The sequence below is a fragment of the Brachyistius frenatus genome, unplaced genomic scaffold, assembly GCF_029030835.1.
Source record: "Brachyistius frenatus isolate BFR_SWC_R1_liver_20210118 unplaced genomic scaffold, ASM2903083v1 Contig_44, whole genome shotgun sequence".
Lineage (NCBI taxonomy): Eukaryota > Metazoa > Chordata > Actinopteri > Embiotocidae > Brachyistius > Brachyistius frenatus.
The window spans coordinates 214,616-228,347 of NW_027210643.1; the positions used below are offsets into that span (position 1 = coordinate 214,616).

The 13,732-nt window shown below is 38.8% G+C and overlaps 1 protein-coding gene across 1 annotated transcript in view; it reads right to left on the reverse strand.

Moving 5' to 3' along the window:
* The window catches only part of opn5 (opsin 5), a 60,055-nt gene that overhangs the window by 14,843 nt on the left and 31,480 nt on the right, over nt 1-13,732 (reverse strand). Inside the window, exon 4 of the mRNA XM_069703073.1 lies at nt 7,899-8,018. Coding sequence (XP_069559174.1) covers nt 7,899-8,018 — 120 coding nt within the window. The remainder of the gene's footprint in view (nt 1-7,898; nt 8,019-13,732) is intronic.

Genomic DNA, 13,732 nt, shown 5'->3' on the forward strand with positions numbered 1-13,732 from the left:
GTGAACAGGGTTTCAAGACTATAATAACAGCAAAAGACTAAAGCTGTGAGTAACAGTCCGGCGGAGTCAGGCTATGCCTCTATACTATGGAACATCTCATTTCTTTTGGAGGAACTTTGTTGCTTTACTGTTGGCTTTAAATTATCTGTCTTTGAAATCTTTATTTTAACCACAACCTTTTTAATAATCAAACTAATTATTTTCATTTGTTTTTTCACAGTTCTTTTAACTCTTTTGACTACTCAGCTTGAACACATGCATAAAGAAAAAAGATGACATTACACAGTTTCAAATAATTTTGATTGCAACTGTAACAGCTGTACTAAGGATACAGGTTGAATGGAAATGCATGCGGCAGAAAAGTCCCACTCCATGTCTTGTAGTGTTCATGACTAAAGCCCCTTCCTTTTATGCCACTGTTTAACATTCAAAGGATACAAAGCTTGAATACATGTGACAACTCTTGAGAACTTGAGTTTCCAATCAATAAATAGCATAAAGTCAAGTGACAAAGGAGAGGGGGAGGACTGATACTCACATGAACACAAAACAATAGCAGTAATTCTGGTCGTAAAATGTCCTTGAAATGTAAGCTGCTTGGTATAAAAGTTTAACTAGCAAAACCGAGATAACTGGTGGAGAAATTTTATTGATGGAGAATTTGATGAGACAAGTTGAATGGGAGTCTATGGAGCTGGAGGCTTTTTGGAGGCAACCTATAGTGGCACCCAGTGGTATTGTAGCTTACGGCACTTCTGCATTGGCCTAATTTCTTTGGAACCGGAAGCGACGTTCATTTTTATATACAGTCTGTGGCTCAGCCCAAAGCTCCAGTTTATTCATTACATCAGCATGACTCCGTGACAGTTGTGGTGTGTTTCAGATGTGGGCCCTGTTCCTGGAAAGCTGGGCAGGCCAAGAGCCATGTGGCATGCCAGGCGTCGAGCGGCATGAAAGAGATAACTATCAAAACCTCTCAAGGCGAGATTGCAGACAAGACGAGCCAAATGATTTCTTGGATTCACTGAAAACCCAGCAGGGGATGTACACACACTTGCATACGCTTGCTCACATGTTTGGAGGCTTAACAGCATTTACATATTCTGAAACATGGCATCTTCCAGCTGAACAACTTTCAGCTCTACAGACCAGGCAGTTGTTTTGCTTGCCCTTTGGCTCATGTTGCCTGGTAATGACAACCATTGCTGTTATTTTTCTCCCATCTCGTGTGGAAAGAGTCAGAAAAAGAATTACCATAACAAACACAGTATACACTGTATGTATATATATATATAATTTTCCCTGTTTGATAATGCCTCTGACATGAAGTTACTGGAGTTGTGCATACATGTAAATGACCTTAGCAATCACTAGCATTTAAAGTAATGTTTTCCTAATTAGATAAGGCTGATTTAAAAAAGTAGCAAGTTTAAAAAATTACATCAAATGTCATTATGCAGACTATTATTGCGATGTTATTTCTGGAAAAAGCATCACACACACTTCATTATCTTCTCAGGAGTAGTGCAGTTAAGCACGTGTCAGTGTGCAGAGTGAATTTGAGGGTGATGGCCTTTTAAAAGACACCTGACTTAATAGGATGTGATCAGTGCATCAGGTTGTGTGCAAACTGTCAAGCTAAAACAGCAGGGATGTAAAACACACAGCATCATTTGAAGGTCTGAAAGCAAACATAAAATGTATATACTTTAAAGCAGTTTAACTTTGAGGAGGAGCTAGCTTTAATCAAATTAAGATGTGGGCAGAATGAAAAATCTGAAGAGGCAGAAATAATCTACATCCAATCAAGATGATTCCACCTTTACAACCCCTGAGAAACACTGCAGCATGATGAGGAGTGTCCTGGCTGATAGAGGTTAATAATTGTAAAAATAAATGTAATCAACTAGTGGAATGACCCATTTTAGAATAAAACTCCTCAGTTATTCTCAATATGAGGATGACATCATTCATGTCACAAGGCATGAGAAGACAGCAGACTGGTTGAAAAACATTCATTGTGAGTCAGGACTTCTGCCTAAGTAGCTGTAGGGGAAACACATGGGCCGATAGCCCAGCTTTGTTCACTTTCAGGGCACACATGTTCTTTGTTTATTTAACTTTGACTGTGTCTGCACAGAGCAGGGCATACACAGGTCAGCATCCCACACTGATATGTGCTAATGCCAAAATCCATACAGACCCGGTAGATAAGGTCAAAACTCATCAAGGAGAAAAACCCACTCTGGGTTTGTAGCATTTTACTAATGAAATCCTCTCAAGGCGAAGGAGGTTGAGGCAGATTGCACCTTTCTGGGAGCACATGTTCTGGCTGATTCTTTGGACCACCACAGCTCCTCTTGGTTAGATTTTTTTTTTGTTGCATTTTCTGAACAGTTTCTTGACAGGAAATAATTTAATGTGGGAAATGAAATGACCTTGACCTTGAACAATCTCTGGTCCTCAGGTTCTCGTTGTGCAGCTGCACTTATTTTCCAATGTGATATTGGAAAAAAAGCTGAAATAACTGGATGGGTTATGATTACTTCACCTTCAAGTGTTCATTTTAACTTATTTGGAACGCTGACATTCAGTAGCTAAAGGGCTATTTCATTACAAGTACACTGAATAGAACTGATTTGAGAGCTGGGAACAGCCATGATCTATGTCATCTCAAGAAACTGCTTTTTTATTGCGGTTGTTACATCGCAAAAAACACATTTAATGCCTGGCCCAAGTAAACGATGTACTGTAAAAAAATCTCATTTATGTACCACTCTATAACCAGATTAAACCAATAATTTAGTTCAATTTGAGGCTTATCTAAGAGACATTACGGCCTGGATGACATTTTTTTTTATTATTATTATACATTTTGACCAATCTGTAGTTATTGTATTCGGCCCAAAGCACAACTTAGAAACTAATTATGCAACCATTTAGTTACTCTGACTAACATTACTGTGAATAATCTTAGAGCTATTTTTAATGAATATATGTCCTCCAATTCACATAAAGCTCTAGTACCCTGTTTCCACCCGGTATTATCAATGCGTCCTGACCCGTCCTTGTGTGATTGGATCAAAATTGGCCATAAAGCTGGCCACTGTTTGTTCCCACCTGGCATTAAAATGCATCTCCACACACTTCTTGCGTGTGGAGATGCATTTTTGCACTCAAGACGAGTGACCACTTGTGAATCTCACTTCCCTGCTCTATTTGTAAATAAACATGTACACCACATAAATATACAAGAACACGAACAGAAAGGGGAGAAGAGAAGTATGGCAACAGGCAAATAACAAAATGAGACATCTATGCTAATTGATCCTCATTTTAAAGTACTGTGTTTTTAAATGTCTGAATGCAGTTTGTTGGCAATTTTGTAGGCTAATTGACAACCTGAACCCGATCAATTCCAGGTCAGATTATTGAATTGTTCCAGCATGTCTCAGCAGCTGTAGATCAATGAAGGGGGCGGCGGCTCTTCCACAGCTGTGCGTCTGATGCATGTTGGAAAATACATGAGAAACTAAAGTGAATAAAAGTTCAACCCAGAGAAGGCTTTGGTGAACATATGGCTTACATAGCAGCCTCTCTTTTAAATCACTCTACAGCTGCTTTATAGCATGAGTTTGCAGTAAATCTGCTTTATGCACAGTTCAGCTGAGCTTAGAACAATCATGCAGGAGATTTTTTTCTGGTAACAAAAAAACGGCAGGCAGGAGTCTTCAAGTGAAAGATTAAAAGGAGGAAAAGAAAAACTCTAAAACTAACGAAACCTGTTGTAACATGAGGGTCATGCGTGGGAGCACCGGGTCAGTTATGAACACAGGAACATGGCACCAAGAGCTGCATTTATTTATAATCCTTATTCAGAGGATGTCAGCTGAGTAGGTAGTCTTCCCATATGGCCTAGGATGCATTTAGGACGCATTGTGTACTCACTACGAATGCCTTGTTTTACTTGTGTAATGTTGCTAAGATCAAATACATTCTGTCCCAATGCGATATGGAGAAATTAATCAATGCATCTGTGGCTGGCACGCTAGACTACTGTAATTCTTTGTTATAAGCCTCCAAGTGACTCAAAATGCAGCTGCAAACGTGCTAATGGGAGTTAGTAAGAGAGAGAATATAACTTTCCTACATTGACTTCCTTTATAGTTGGAACCATATTCCAGTGATTTTGCACTGTAACATTTTTTTTTTAAATCAGATTAAAGTGCTAAAAGCATTAATTTAGATGTGCAGGAACTAGATTTTGATGGTAAAATTAAGAAAGTAATTACTTAAATATGTAAATTAATTATTTTCAAATAAAATACACAGCATTTTGCTAAAAAAAAAAAAAAAAAAAAAAAAACGAAGATGGAGCCCATTAATCCATTTATAGCCAAATGTAAAATGTTGAACTACGTTTTTGCTGTAGTTTATATTTTTACGCCATGTTTATTTCTTCCACAAGTAAGTTTGAGCTTCTTTGTCAAAACACCAAATTGCTGGAAGAAATTATGTCTATGCCACTTTTCAAAGCAAGTTTCTACCAATTTAATGTACCAACAACTCAGGTTGCTTCATCTTTTAAAGGAACCTACCACTAATATAGGGCTTCCAACTTGTGTATTGTGCGCAGGAAACTCCAAATGTCAGGGCATTAGAAGGTAAGAAGTGTTCATTAACAAAAGAGTCATCCATTAAAAAATAAATATGTCAGTTCCAGAAGTTGTGTAGGGACTTAAATTGATCTTGGGCCAGTGAAGGGCAAGCATAATGGATTGGAACCATTCTAACAACATTTGAGATGCAGCGCTAGATAATGAACAGGATTGATAAAATAGAAAGAAAAAAAAAAGAAAGTTCATGAAAAGCCAAACAACAGAGGGATGGCTCCATCTTCTGAGGAGTAGAACAAACTATGGGAATGGAAATCACTTAATTTTAATGATTGCTTCTTTTTGCTTCAAACCAATGAATAAATGAATCATTGAAAATGCTAAGAGTGTCTTTCTGCAGAATTTATGAAGACAGACTGACTGACACTTCAGTAATCCAATTTATTGGCTATGCAGGTCTGTTTAGGGAGGAGATTAGTAATGGTTGATGAAATTTAAGGCCTTTACCTTCAATAGTAATGTTTTCAGGCTCAGTTGCTTGTCTGTTAGTTAACATGATTTTTAATGAGGATTTTTGACATTTTTACAATGCTGTTACTGTTAAACACATCTGGAATGAATGTTTTTTTCCCTCAAACACTTGACCAAGCATGAAGTTTGATATGTTTATAGTTTTTCCTCCTTCTTTTGTATGCATGTTATCAATTACACCTGTGCCTGCCATGATGAGAACAAATGTCTGCTGTGAAATTCTTTCTGTAAACTGAATACTTACTCTGCGTATTTTTAGTCAATCACAGACATAACTTTGCTATTATAATTTTAAACCTACATTAGTAGCCACAACTACTTATATAGTGGAAAAATATGGTGAATGTCTTCAAATGTTCATCACCCAGATAAACAACAACAACAACAAAATTCTAGTGACATTAAAACAGAGATAAACAGCAAATCCTCAAACTGACAAAGCTGGAACCAACACATTTTTACTTGGAAAACGACTTAAACAATTTCTCATATAGTCAGCATAATGCTGATTCTGTCGATCACTTTATAAAGTCTACAAATGTTAATGAACCCAGAAGCAGACCACCTGATTTGCATAAACCTTTGCTAAATAGGCTGTTTACACCTGGCATTATAATTCGACCCACGTGACTTCAGTGACCACTTGAAAGCATATCTCACTTCTCCTTTCTGCATGTGAGCGAACACGGACATGACTTAAATATACAAAAGAATAAGCAGCAAGAATTGACAGAAATGGGAGGAGAGGAGTCGAAGCAACAGGTATTTAACAAAATGAGACATCCTTGCTCATTGAAGGCTCATTTTATTGGGCCATCTCCAAGAAATGTATGATGTATTTGTAAATGTCTGAGCACTTGAACATGTAATTCACAACCTTAACTGTCACTTTCAGGACTCAATAACATCACTTCATTCTCAGATTATTTAATTATTCCTTGGGGTTTTTTTAGAGGGAAAATTAACTGTGCAACGGGACAGGGGCTCTTCCATATCTGTTGTATTGATGGGTGTCAGAAATGAGATCAGATTAACTGAAAAAACAAATAAAACAAAACATGCTCTGTTGTGGGACCTTGGTCACATGATCCCGCCTCACATGACATTTACGTGTGTGTAAGTTTGACGTTTGATGCAGACCAAAATGTGGCTATCTCACGTTTTTCTATAGTGGATGAACATTTCTATTTCACGTTTTATCGTGTTACTGGGTTGCTTGGAATATTTAACCCTTGTGTTGTCCTCGGGTCAAAATGACCCGCAGCTGTGTTCAACCAAGGTTCTATTTTATTTCTATGTTTTTATATTTTTTGGGATCATTGGTGATCATTCTTTAAAGAAACCCTCACAGCCTCCTTGTCACCAATGATCCCAAAAAATATGAAAATAAAATAGAAATTGGTTGAACACAGCTGCGGGTCATTTTGACCCAAGGACAACATGAGGGTTAAGAAGGTTTTTGCTTCCCCCTGCTCAATGCGTCACAGTGCTGCTCCAATTATACGCAACAGGAACATCTTAGAACTTGTTGATCACACCTTGTATTCAATCTGTACCACCAACCTGCTAATGTGGCTTTTGAGCATGTCAGTGCATACTTTAAAAAACTGAAATGGTGACCAATCCTGATCACTGAGACAAACTTCTGCCAGTTCCCAATGTGCATGGTTCAAGCATGCATTCACTGCATTCAGTAGAGCTCAGTATATTGCAGTCATTGCAAGGTTGCAGAAATGTGCTGACTTGACTTCTCACAACTCCACTTTCCATGAGTTTGCAGAGCCTTTCTCTTTTTTTAATGGTGGGCAAAATGAACAACAAAAGAAGATGACCGACGGGCATTCCAGTGCGGACCTGAAAGTCACAGCGGCGCAAGGAAAACCTAAGATGATTGGACAAATTCGTTCTACCTTCCCAGACTTATCAAAACTCTTCTGGCAGATCATGTGTCTGTCTGAAAGCAAATACCAAACTTGAGTAAGTCAAAACACATCCAGACTGAGTGATGTCTATCTCCAGACAGTTCTGAGGGGATTGTGGCTCATCTTGTGCAGAAGCGCTGCCAGGTGTCTGGCAGCAGACAATACACACACGTTGGACAAAATGTGACTGAAATAGTTGTAATTTATTGTTGAAAAGCTGAACTGGAGGTGTTTTTCATCAGCTGCCCTTCCAGTGGCCTCCAGATCATTTAAGTACTTGACAGTCACATTCAAATAAAACTGAAACTGAAATGTTCTCCCTGTCAGTAAAACAGCACTTGCCACAATTTTAACACATATTACAAAAGCCATGATACAGAAGGTGAACCGAGCTGTCATAGTATTTACCTGATCAGTTTCATCACTAAATGACCAATCAACATGAATAATAAACTTTTGCTAATAGTCCACAATTGCGATTCATCCATGTGTTTTTCAGTGAGATAATGTGCAGTTGTTAGACGGTGTTAACAACTGCCCTTTGTTAGACAATAGTTACTGTGGTAAATAAAAGATGCATTTTGGTAGAACAGCATCAGGAGCACTATTATAACCCTCAGTGCTGGAGTAGAGTCCTGACCCTGATTTGAAAGTAATAGATTAATTATGTTTATAACTCGACCAAAGAAGATACATATTGCACAGTATACAGTACAACTTGACTTGATGCAGCTTTCCAAATATATATAATATTTCAAATAAAAGTATGAGCACTTAGTAAATGCATTCTAATAACAAACTCATGTGCTTCTAAAATGCATCACATTACCTGATATGCCAAAATCGAAGACTGCTAGGTTAACAGTCATGAGCTCAGGAGGCTTCAACTTGGTCTTGCGTTTGATGGTCATATAAATGACGTAGCCATTCCCTGTTGTAGACATGATTCCTGTTGGAGAGAGAAAAAAATGTTATCCCTTGTGATTTGGATTTGGCTTTTCTTTCTTTAGAAGATTCAGAACCTGCACAGAAGTCAAATATTTTCTTCTGTTTGGACTGTCCAGCAGTCTGCTGCTGTATGGATGCAGCAGAGACACATCTCACGAGCTATGTGAGATATCTACATTTATATCACATTCGCTAAGCTGAGCAATAATTAAGCAATATTGCACTCGAGGGTGTCCTCTAACATCATTATGGGCACGACAGTGATGCAGTCAGGACTGAGGCGCTTGCGCCAAGGTCCGTAAGCATCACTCGGCGCTAGCTCCCCTTTAACTTCATTGTTGGCACAATGTAATATTGAGATGATACAACAAGTTACAAACTAAATAAGATATGTAATCAAAATGTATTCATATTGTGGGGCAATTCTCTCTCAAAATATAAAAATTGTGTTCGTGTGATCTCCGTTTCCATGGCAGTACACGGGGTGTGACTAAGAACTGGAAAACAATCAGTCACATCAGTAGACTCTAATGTAATGTATTCAATGTTTACTAGTCTAGGAAGTAGTCTGACCATTAGTAACGACCGAGCAACAGAGATGATTTTATAGTCCATGTTATTGCTAGAGATCGTTTCTCAAATTGAATAAATACAGCACATAGAAACACTAAATTCCTTAGCTAACTCAGTCTTGTTGTAATGAAGACATCCGCTGAAAAAAGATATAAATGGACTAGTGTATTTTTTACGATTTTTAGCATAGCGTCATTTGTCAAAGCCAAACCGGTCAAGCTAGCCACCGTTAGGATTTAAAATGCGCGACTGCCCGTAGTGTTATGGTACAGGTGCTTGGAGCGACAAATAAGGACCAAAAGAGACCCAATTTTGTCAAATGGGTCACATTTAATAGACCTATAACAAGTAAAAACTAAATTACATTGCAAATTATATGAAATTCAATTCCAATTTTATATTCCTATTGAGGAAGTGGAGTGATATTCTCTAGTGATGAGCAGGTTGTGATGTCATGCTAATTTGAGCATGTTCCAAATGTTCAGTTGACCAATCAGATCTCTGGGTCGGAACCACTTGTTGTATAATATAGGTATTTACCATTTAGATATGTGTTTTGGACATAATAAGTGAAGCTTGTTACATAGCTAATTTGATGAACTTTTACTTTTTTACCTGGTGAATGTATAATATTCAGTCTCCAAGTACCTGTTTTGATCAAGTCCTGATTTATGAATACTGTATCTATAGTATGTGGCTATTAGATGCTGAATTTTCACTGCTATTAGCAGGCTAGATACTGTACTTTCTAACTGTGTCTGCCTATGGTTTGCTGCTGGGAAGGCAATGAGAGCAATGTAACTACATAACATACACCTGAGAGCAATACATTTAAAACTGCTCTGAACTGTGTAAGAATTCTGTGTGATATGTCAACTAAGAGCAACCTCTTTCACGTGGCATGCAGGCAGTTTATTTATTATGAATATAAAAAATAGTTGAAAGTAGAGCAAGAAAAATGTCTCAATGCAGCAGAGTTCTATAGCGATGTAGTGCTAAATCAAAGATGTTCTGCAGTTGGATGATTAAAGTTTGAGGTCATAATAACTACTGCTCCCAACCACTATCAATGATTTTATGTCTAGTCTGGGTAGCAGACACATACTGGGAATCAGGACCAGCTATCACCCACATAGGAATTGGTAAATTGTTGGATTCCTTTCCATTATGTTGTAGAGTTCTGTTGTAAGGACTTTATAATGTTAAGCTCCTTGAAATAACTTATGTTGCTATTTGGTGCAATATGAATAAAACTGAATAATCTTTAACCTATTACATTTAAAAGTAGCAATACAGGTTAACATAGATGTCAATTCTTGAGGATTTCATAAGTAAATGTCTTAAAACTACATTTTGAGGGGTGTTCACTCGGTTACTATCTGCAACCTTACTGCTAGAAGCCACAAAGTCATACACATCCTTTAAAAGCCAAACAAATTTAGAAATACAGCAGCTTTTCATGTTCTGTGACTGTTGAGCAGCTGCGAATGAGATATGACAAGTTACAGCTTCAGGCAGCCACCATTCAATGGTAGTACCATATTTAGGCCATCAAATCCTCACTGGCGTCGCCATCCAACAGCCTGAAACTCTCCATACAAACTACACAGTTGTGTTGCCTGTTGTGTGTCCTCTCAGCGTCAGAATTAAAAACAGTTGAGTTTACTGTGAGTATAAATGGTACAAGAAAGTAGTGGTGTAAAGACACTAACATGGACTGTCAGTTTTCTCTGATCCAATTAGGTCTTTCAGTAGATCTGACACTGAGCCTGATGTGTACTGACACAGTTAACCCTGAGAGGATTTGCCTTATTCTTGAACAACTGAAGTGTAAAATAGTACTTTGAACACATGTTGACCAACTTTATGGTTCATTACATACATGTAACATATAAATATGTAATGCATTTTTTTTGTATCTTACAATAAATTAAATGACCACGTATAATATGCTCATTTACATTTACAAATCTTCAGAGACCTCAATTTTGATTTGAAGATTTATAAATAGAGTAAAAAAAAAATTAAAAAAATTAAAAACATCCAAAGAAATAAACCCAATGTACACAGGAAACTGTCTACTCTGGCTTTTGGTTTCAAAGGTGGCACACAACTCCAAATGAATGTTTGGTCTTTTGGCGTGTAAATAATTGTTTGTGAACATACTTGTATAAGAAAGAGTTAAAAAGATAAGAAATTAGCCATATTAATAATATGTTGTGAAGCTGGCCACTTTCGTAATACCAACTTTACATATCATGTATATGAGATTGATAGAGTTTAGGCATAAATGACTTTGTGAAGTATTTTATTGCAAATTAGCTGAATAAACAACTAAGCCAATGTTGTAAAGCTAAAACATTAACCATATTAGATATTGGGATGTTGTAAAGCTAATATGTTAAATTTAACAACTTTAGTGTTGTAAAATTAAAACATTCGCCATGACAACTTTAAAAGTCAGTGTTTTAAAGCTAACATATTCATCTTATTGTTAGCCTACAAGGCGATGTGAAGGTGACTGCTTGACAGCTTTATGAGGGAATAATAAAAAAAATACTTTACCATATTTTACATCAAATTACATTACATTTCATTTAGCTGATGCTTTTATCCAAAGCAACTTACAATAAGTGCATTCAACCATGAGGGTACAAACCCAGAACAACAAGAATCAAGAAAGTACGATTTTCTTCCAGAAAGCCAAACTACAAAGTGCTATCAGTAAGTGCCATTTAAGTGCTATTTTTTTTTTTTTTTCTCATTCCAGCTATAGTCGGAAGAGGTGTGTTTTTAGTTTGCGGCGGAAGATGTATAGACTTTCTGCAGTCCTGATATCATTGGGGAGCTCATTCCACCATTTAGGAGCCAGGACAGCAAAAAGTCGTGATTTTGTTTAGTGTTTAGCTCGCAGTGAGGGAGCAACAAGCCAATTGGCAGATGCAGAGCTGAGTGAACGGGCTGGGATGTAGGGTTTGACCATGTCCTGGATGTAGCCTGGACCCGATCTGTTCGCAGCAATGTTTTGAAACGGATGCGGGCAGCTGCTGGTAACCAGTGAAGGGAGCGAAGGAGCGGAGTAGTGTGAGTGAATTTCAGGAGGTTAAAGACCAGCCGAGCTGCTGCATTCTGGATGAGCTGCAGAGGTCGGATGGCGCTAACAGGTAGACCTGCCAGGAGGGAGTTGCAGTAGTCTAGGTGTGAGATGACCAGAGCCTGGACCAGAACCTGCGCCGCCTTCTGAGTGAGAAGAGGGCCTATTCCCTGATGTTGTGCAGCATGTATCTACATGAATGTGTTGTTGCAGTAATGTTGGCAGTAAGAGAGAGTTGACTGTCGAGTGTCACACCAAGGTTACTAGCAGTCAGGGTTGGAGCTAACACGGAGTTGTCAAAGGTAATAGTCATGTCGTGGGTGAGAGAGCCTTTCCCTGGAAGGAAAAGTAATTCAGTCTTGTCGAGGTTGATTTTCAGGTGGTGTGAGGACATCCACTGAGAGATGTCAGTCAGACAGGCAGAGATTCGTGCTGCTACCTGTGTTTCAGATCGGGGAAAAGAGAGGATTAGTTGGATGTCATCAGCATAGCTGTGGTAGGAAAAGCCATGTGAGTGAATGACAGAGCCAAGAGACTTGGTGTACAGAGAGAAGAGGAGGGGACCCAGGACGGAGCCTTGAAGGACCCCAGTAGTAAGAGGACAAGGTTCAGACAGGGATCCTCCCCAAGTTACCCTGTAAGTACGGTCGTTGAGGTAAGATGAGAACAGGGAGAGAGCAGAGCCTGAGACACCGAGGTCCTGAAGGGAGGAAATAAGGATCTGGTGGTTCACTGTGTCAAATGCAGCAGAAAGGTCTAGAAGGATCAGGACAGAGGAGGAGAGAGAGGCTGCTCTAGCAGTGTGAAGTTGCTCAGAGACAGCAAGGAGGGCAGTCTCTGTTGAGTGGCCTACCTTGAAACCAGACTGGTGACAGTCAAGAAGGTTATTATGGTGGAGATAGGAGGAGAGTTGATTAAAGATAGCTCACTCCAGAGTTTTGGAAAGAAAGGGAACAAGAGAGACGGGTCTGTAGTTGTTTACTTCAGACGAGTTGAGGGGGAGTTTCTTCAGGAGATTATTGTCTCCTTCAGAGAGTTAGGGAAACAGCCAGTTGACAGAGAAGTGTTAATAAGATGGGTGAGAAAAGGAAGAAGGTCAGGAGCAACAGACTGGAGAATGTGAGATGGGATGAGGTCAAGGGGGCAGGTGGTTGGGCTGGCGGAAGTTACCAAGGTAAGAACTTGATTGGGAGACAGGGGGGTGAAAGAGGAAAGTGAAGGGGATGAAGATGAAGATGATGGAAATGTAGTTACAGAAGATGGATTAGAAGGAAGATGGATCAGAGACCTGATTGATTAGGATCTCATATGACAATGTGTCGCCCACTTTTCCTCTCTTCAGACAGGTGTGCTGTCCCACAGAGTCACAGTTTATAAACCACAGTTAAACTGCTGTTTCACAGTGTCTGTCCTCATGGTTGAGCCTGAGTCGCCTGGAACTTTGGTGACATCCAGTTTTTTACATCACACAAATTCAGAGGCTTTAACGGTGACACTGTGTCATAGGCTTAGTAGTTAAACACCATGTATATGGATATTATGTCCCAGGGGAAGCATGTACAGTAAAAACAAAAGTGTTCCCAAAACTGACTCCTTAGGGACACCATACGTGACAGGAGAAAAAACACGTAGTTAATCACGGACACACAGGACCCCCTATTTAACAGGTATAACAAGAACCATTATACTGCTCTTCAAGCTAATCCCCTCCTATGTCTCAAAGTGTGTCCTGTGATTACAGGATGTGCTCAGCATGTGGGTTGATGGGTGCTGCTGATTAGCAGCCATTAAAAGGCCATTAGTCACCCTGAGGAGGCTGGCTGGGTTGTCATGCTCATGTCGTCTGGACTAAATTAAAAAAAATGTTTTATTGTTTTAAACTGATAAAGCAATTGGTGGGACATGTCTTTTTTTATTTATTTTTTTCACTTTTGATATAAGGAGTAGTTGGAGATTAGTCTGTAATTTTGAGGGTCAGCGGGATCCAGCCCAGGTTTTTTTTTAAAAGGTCAGTAATTTTGAAATAGTCTGTGACTATTTGACTATTA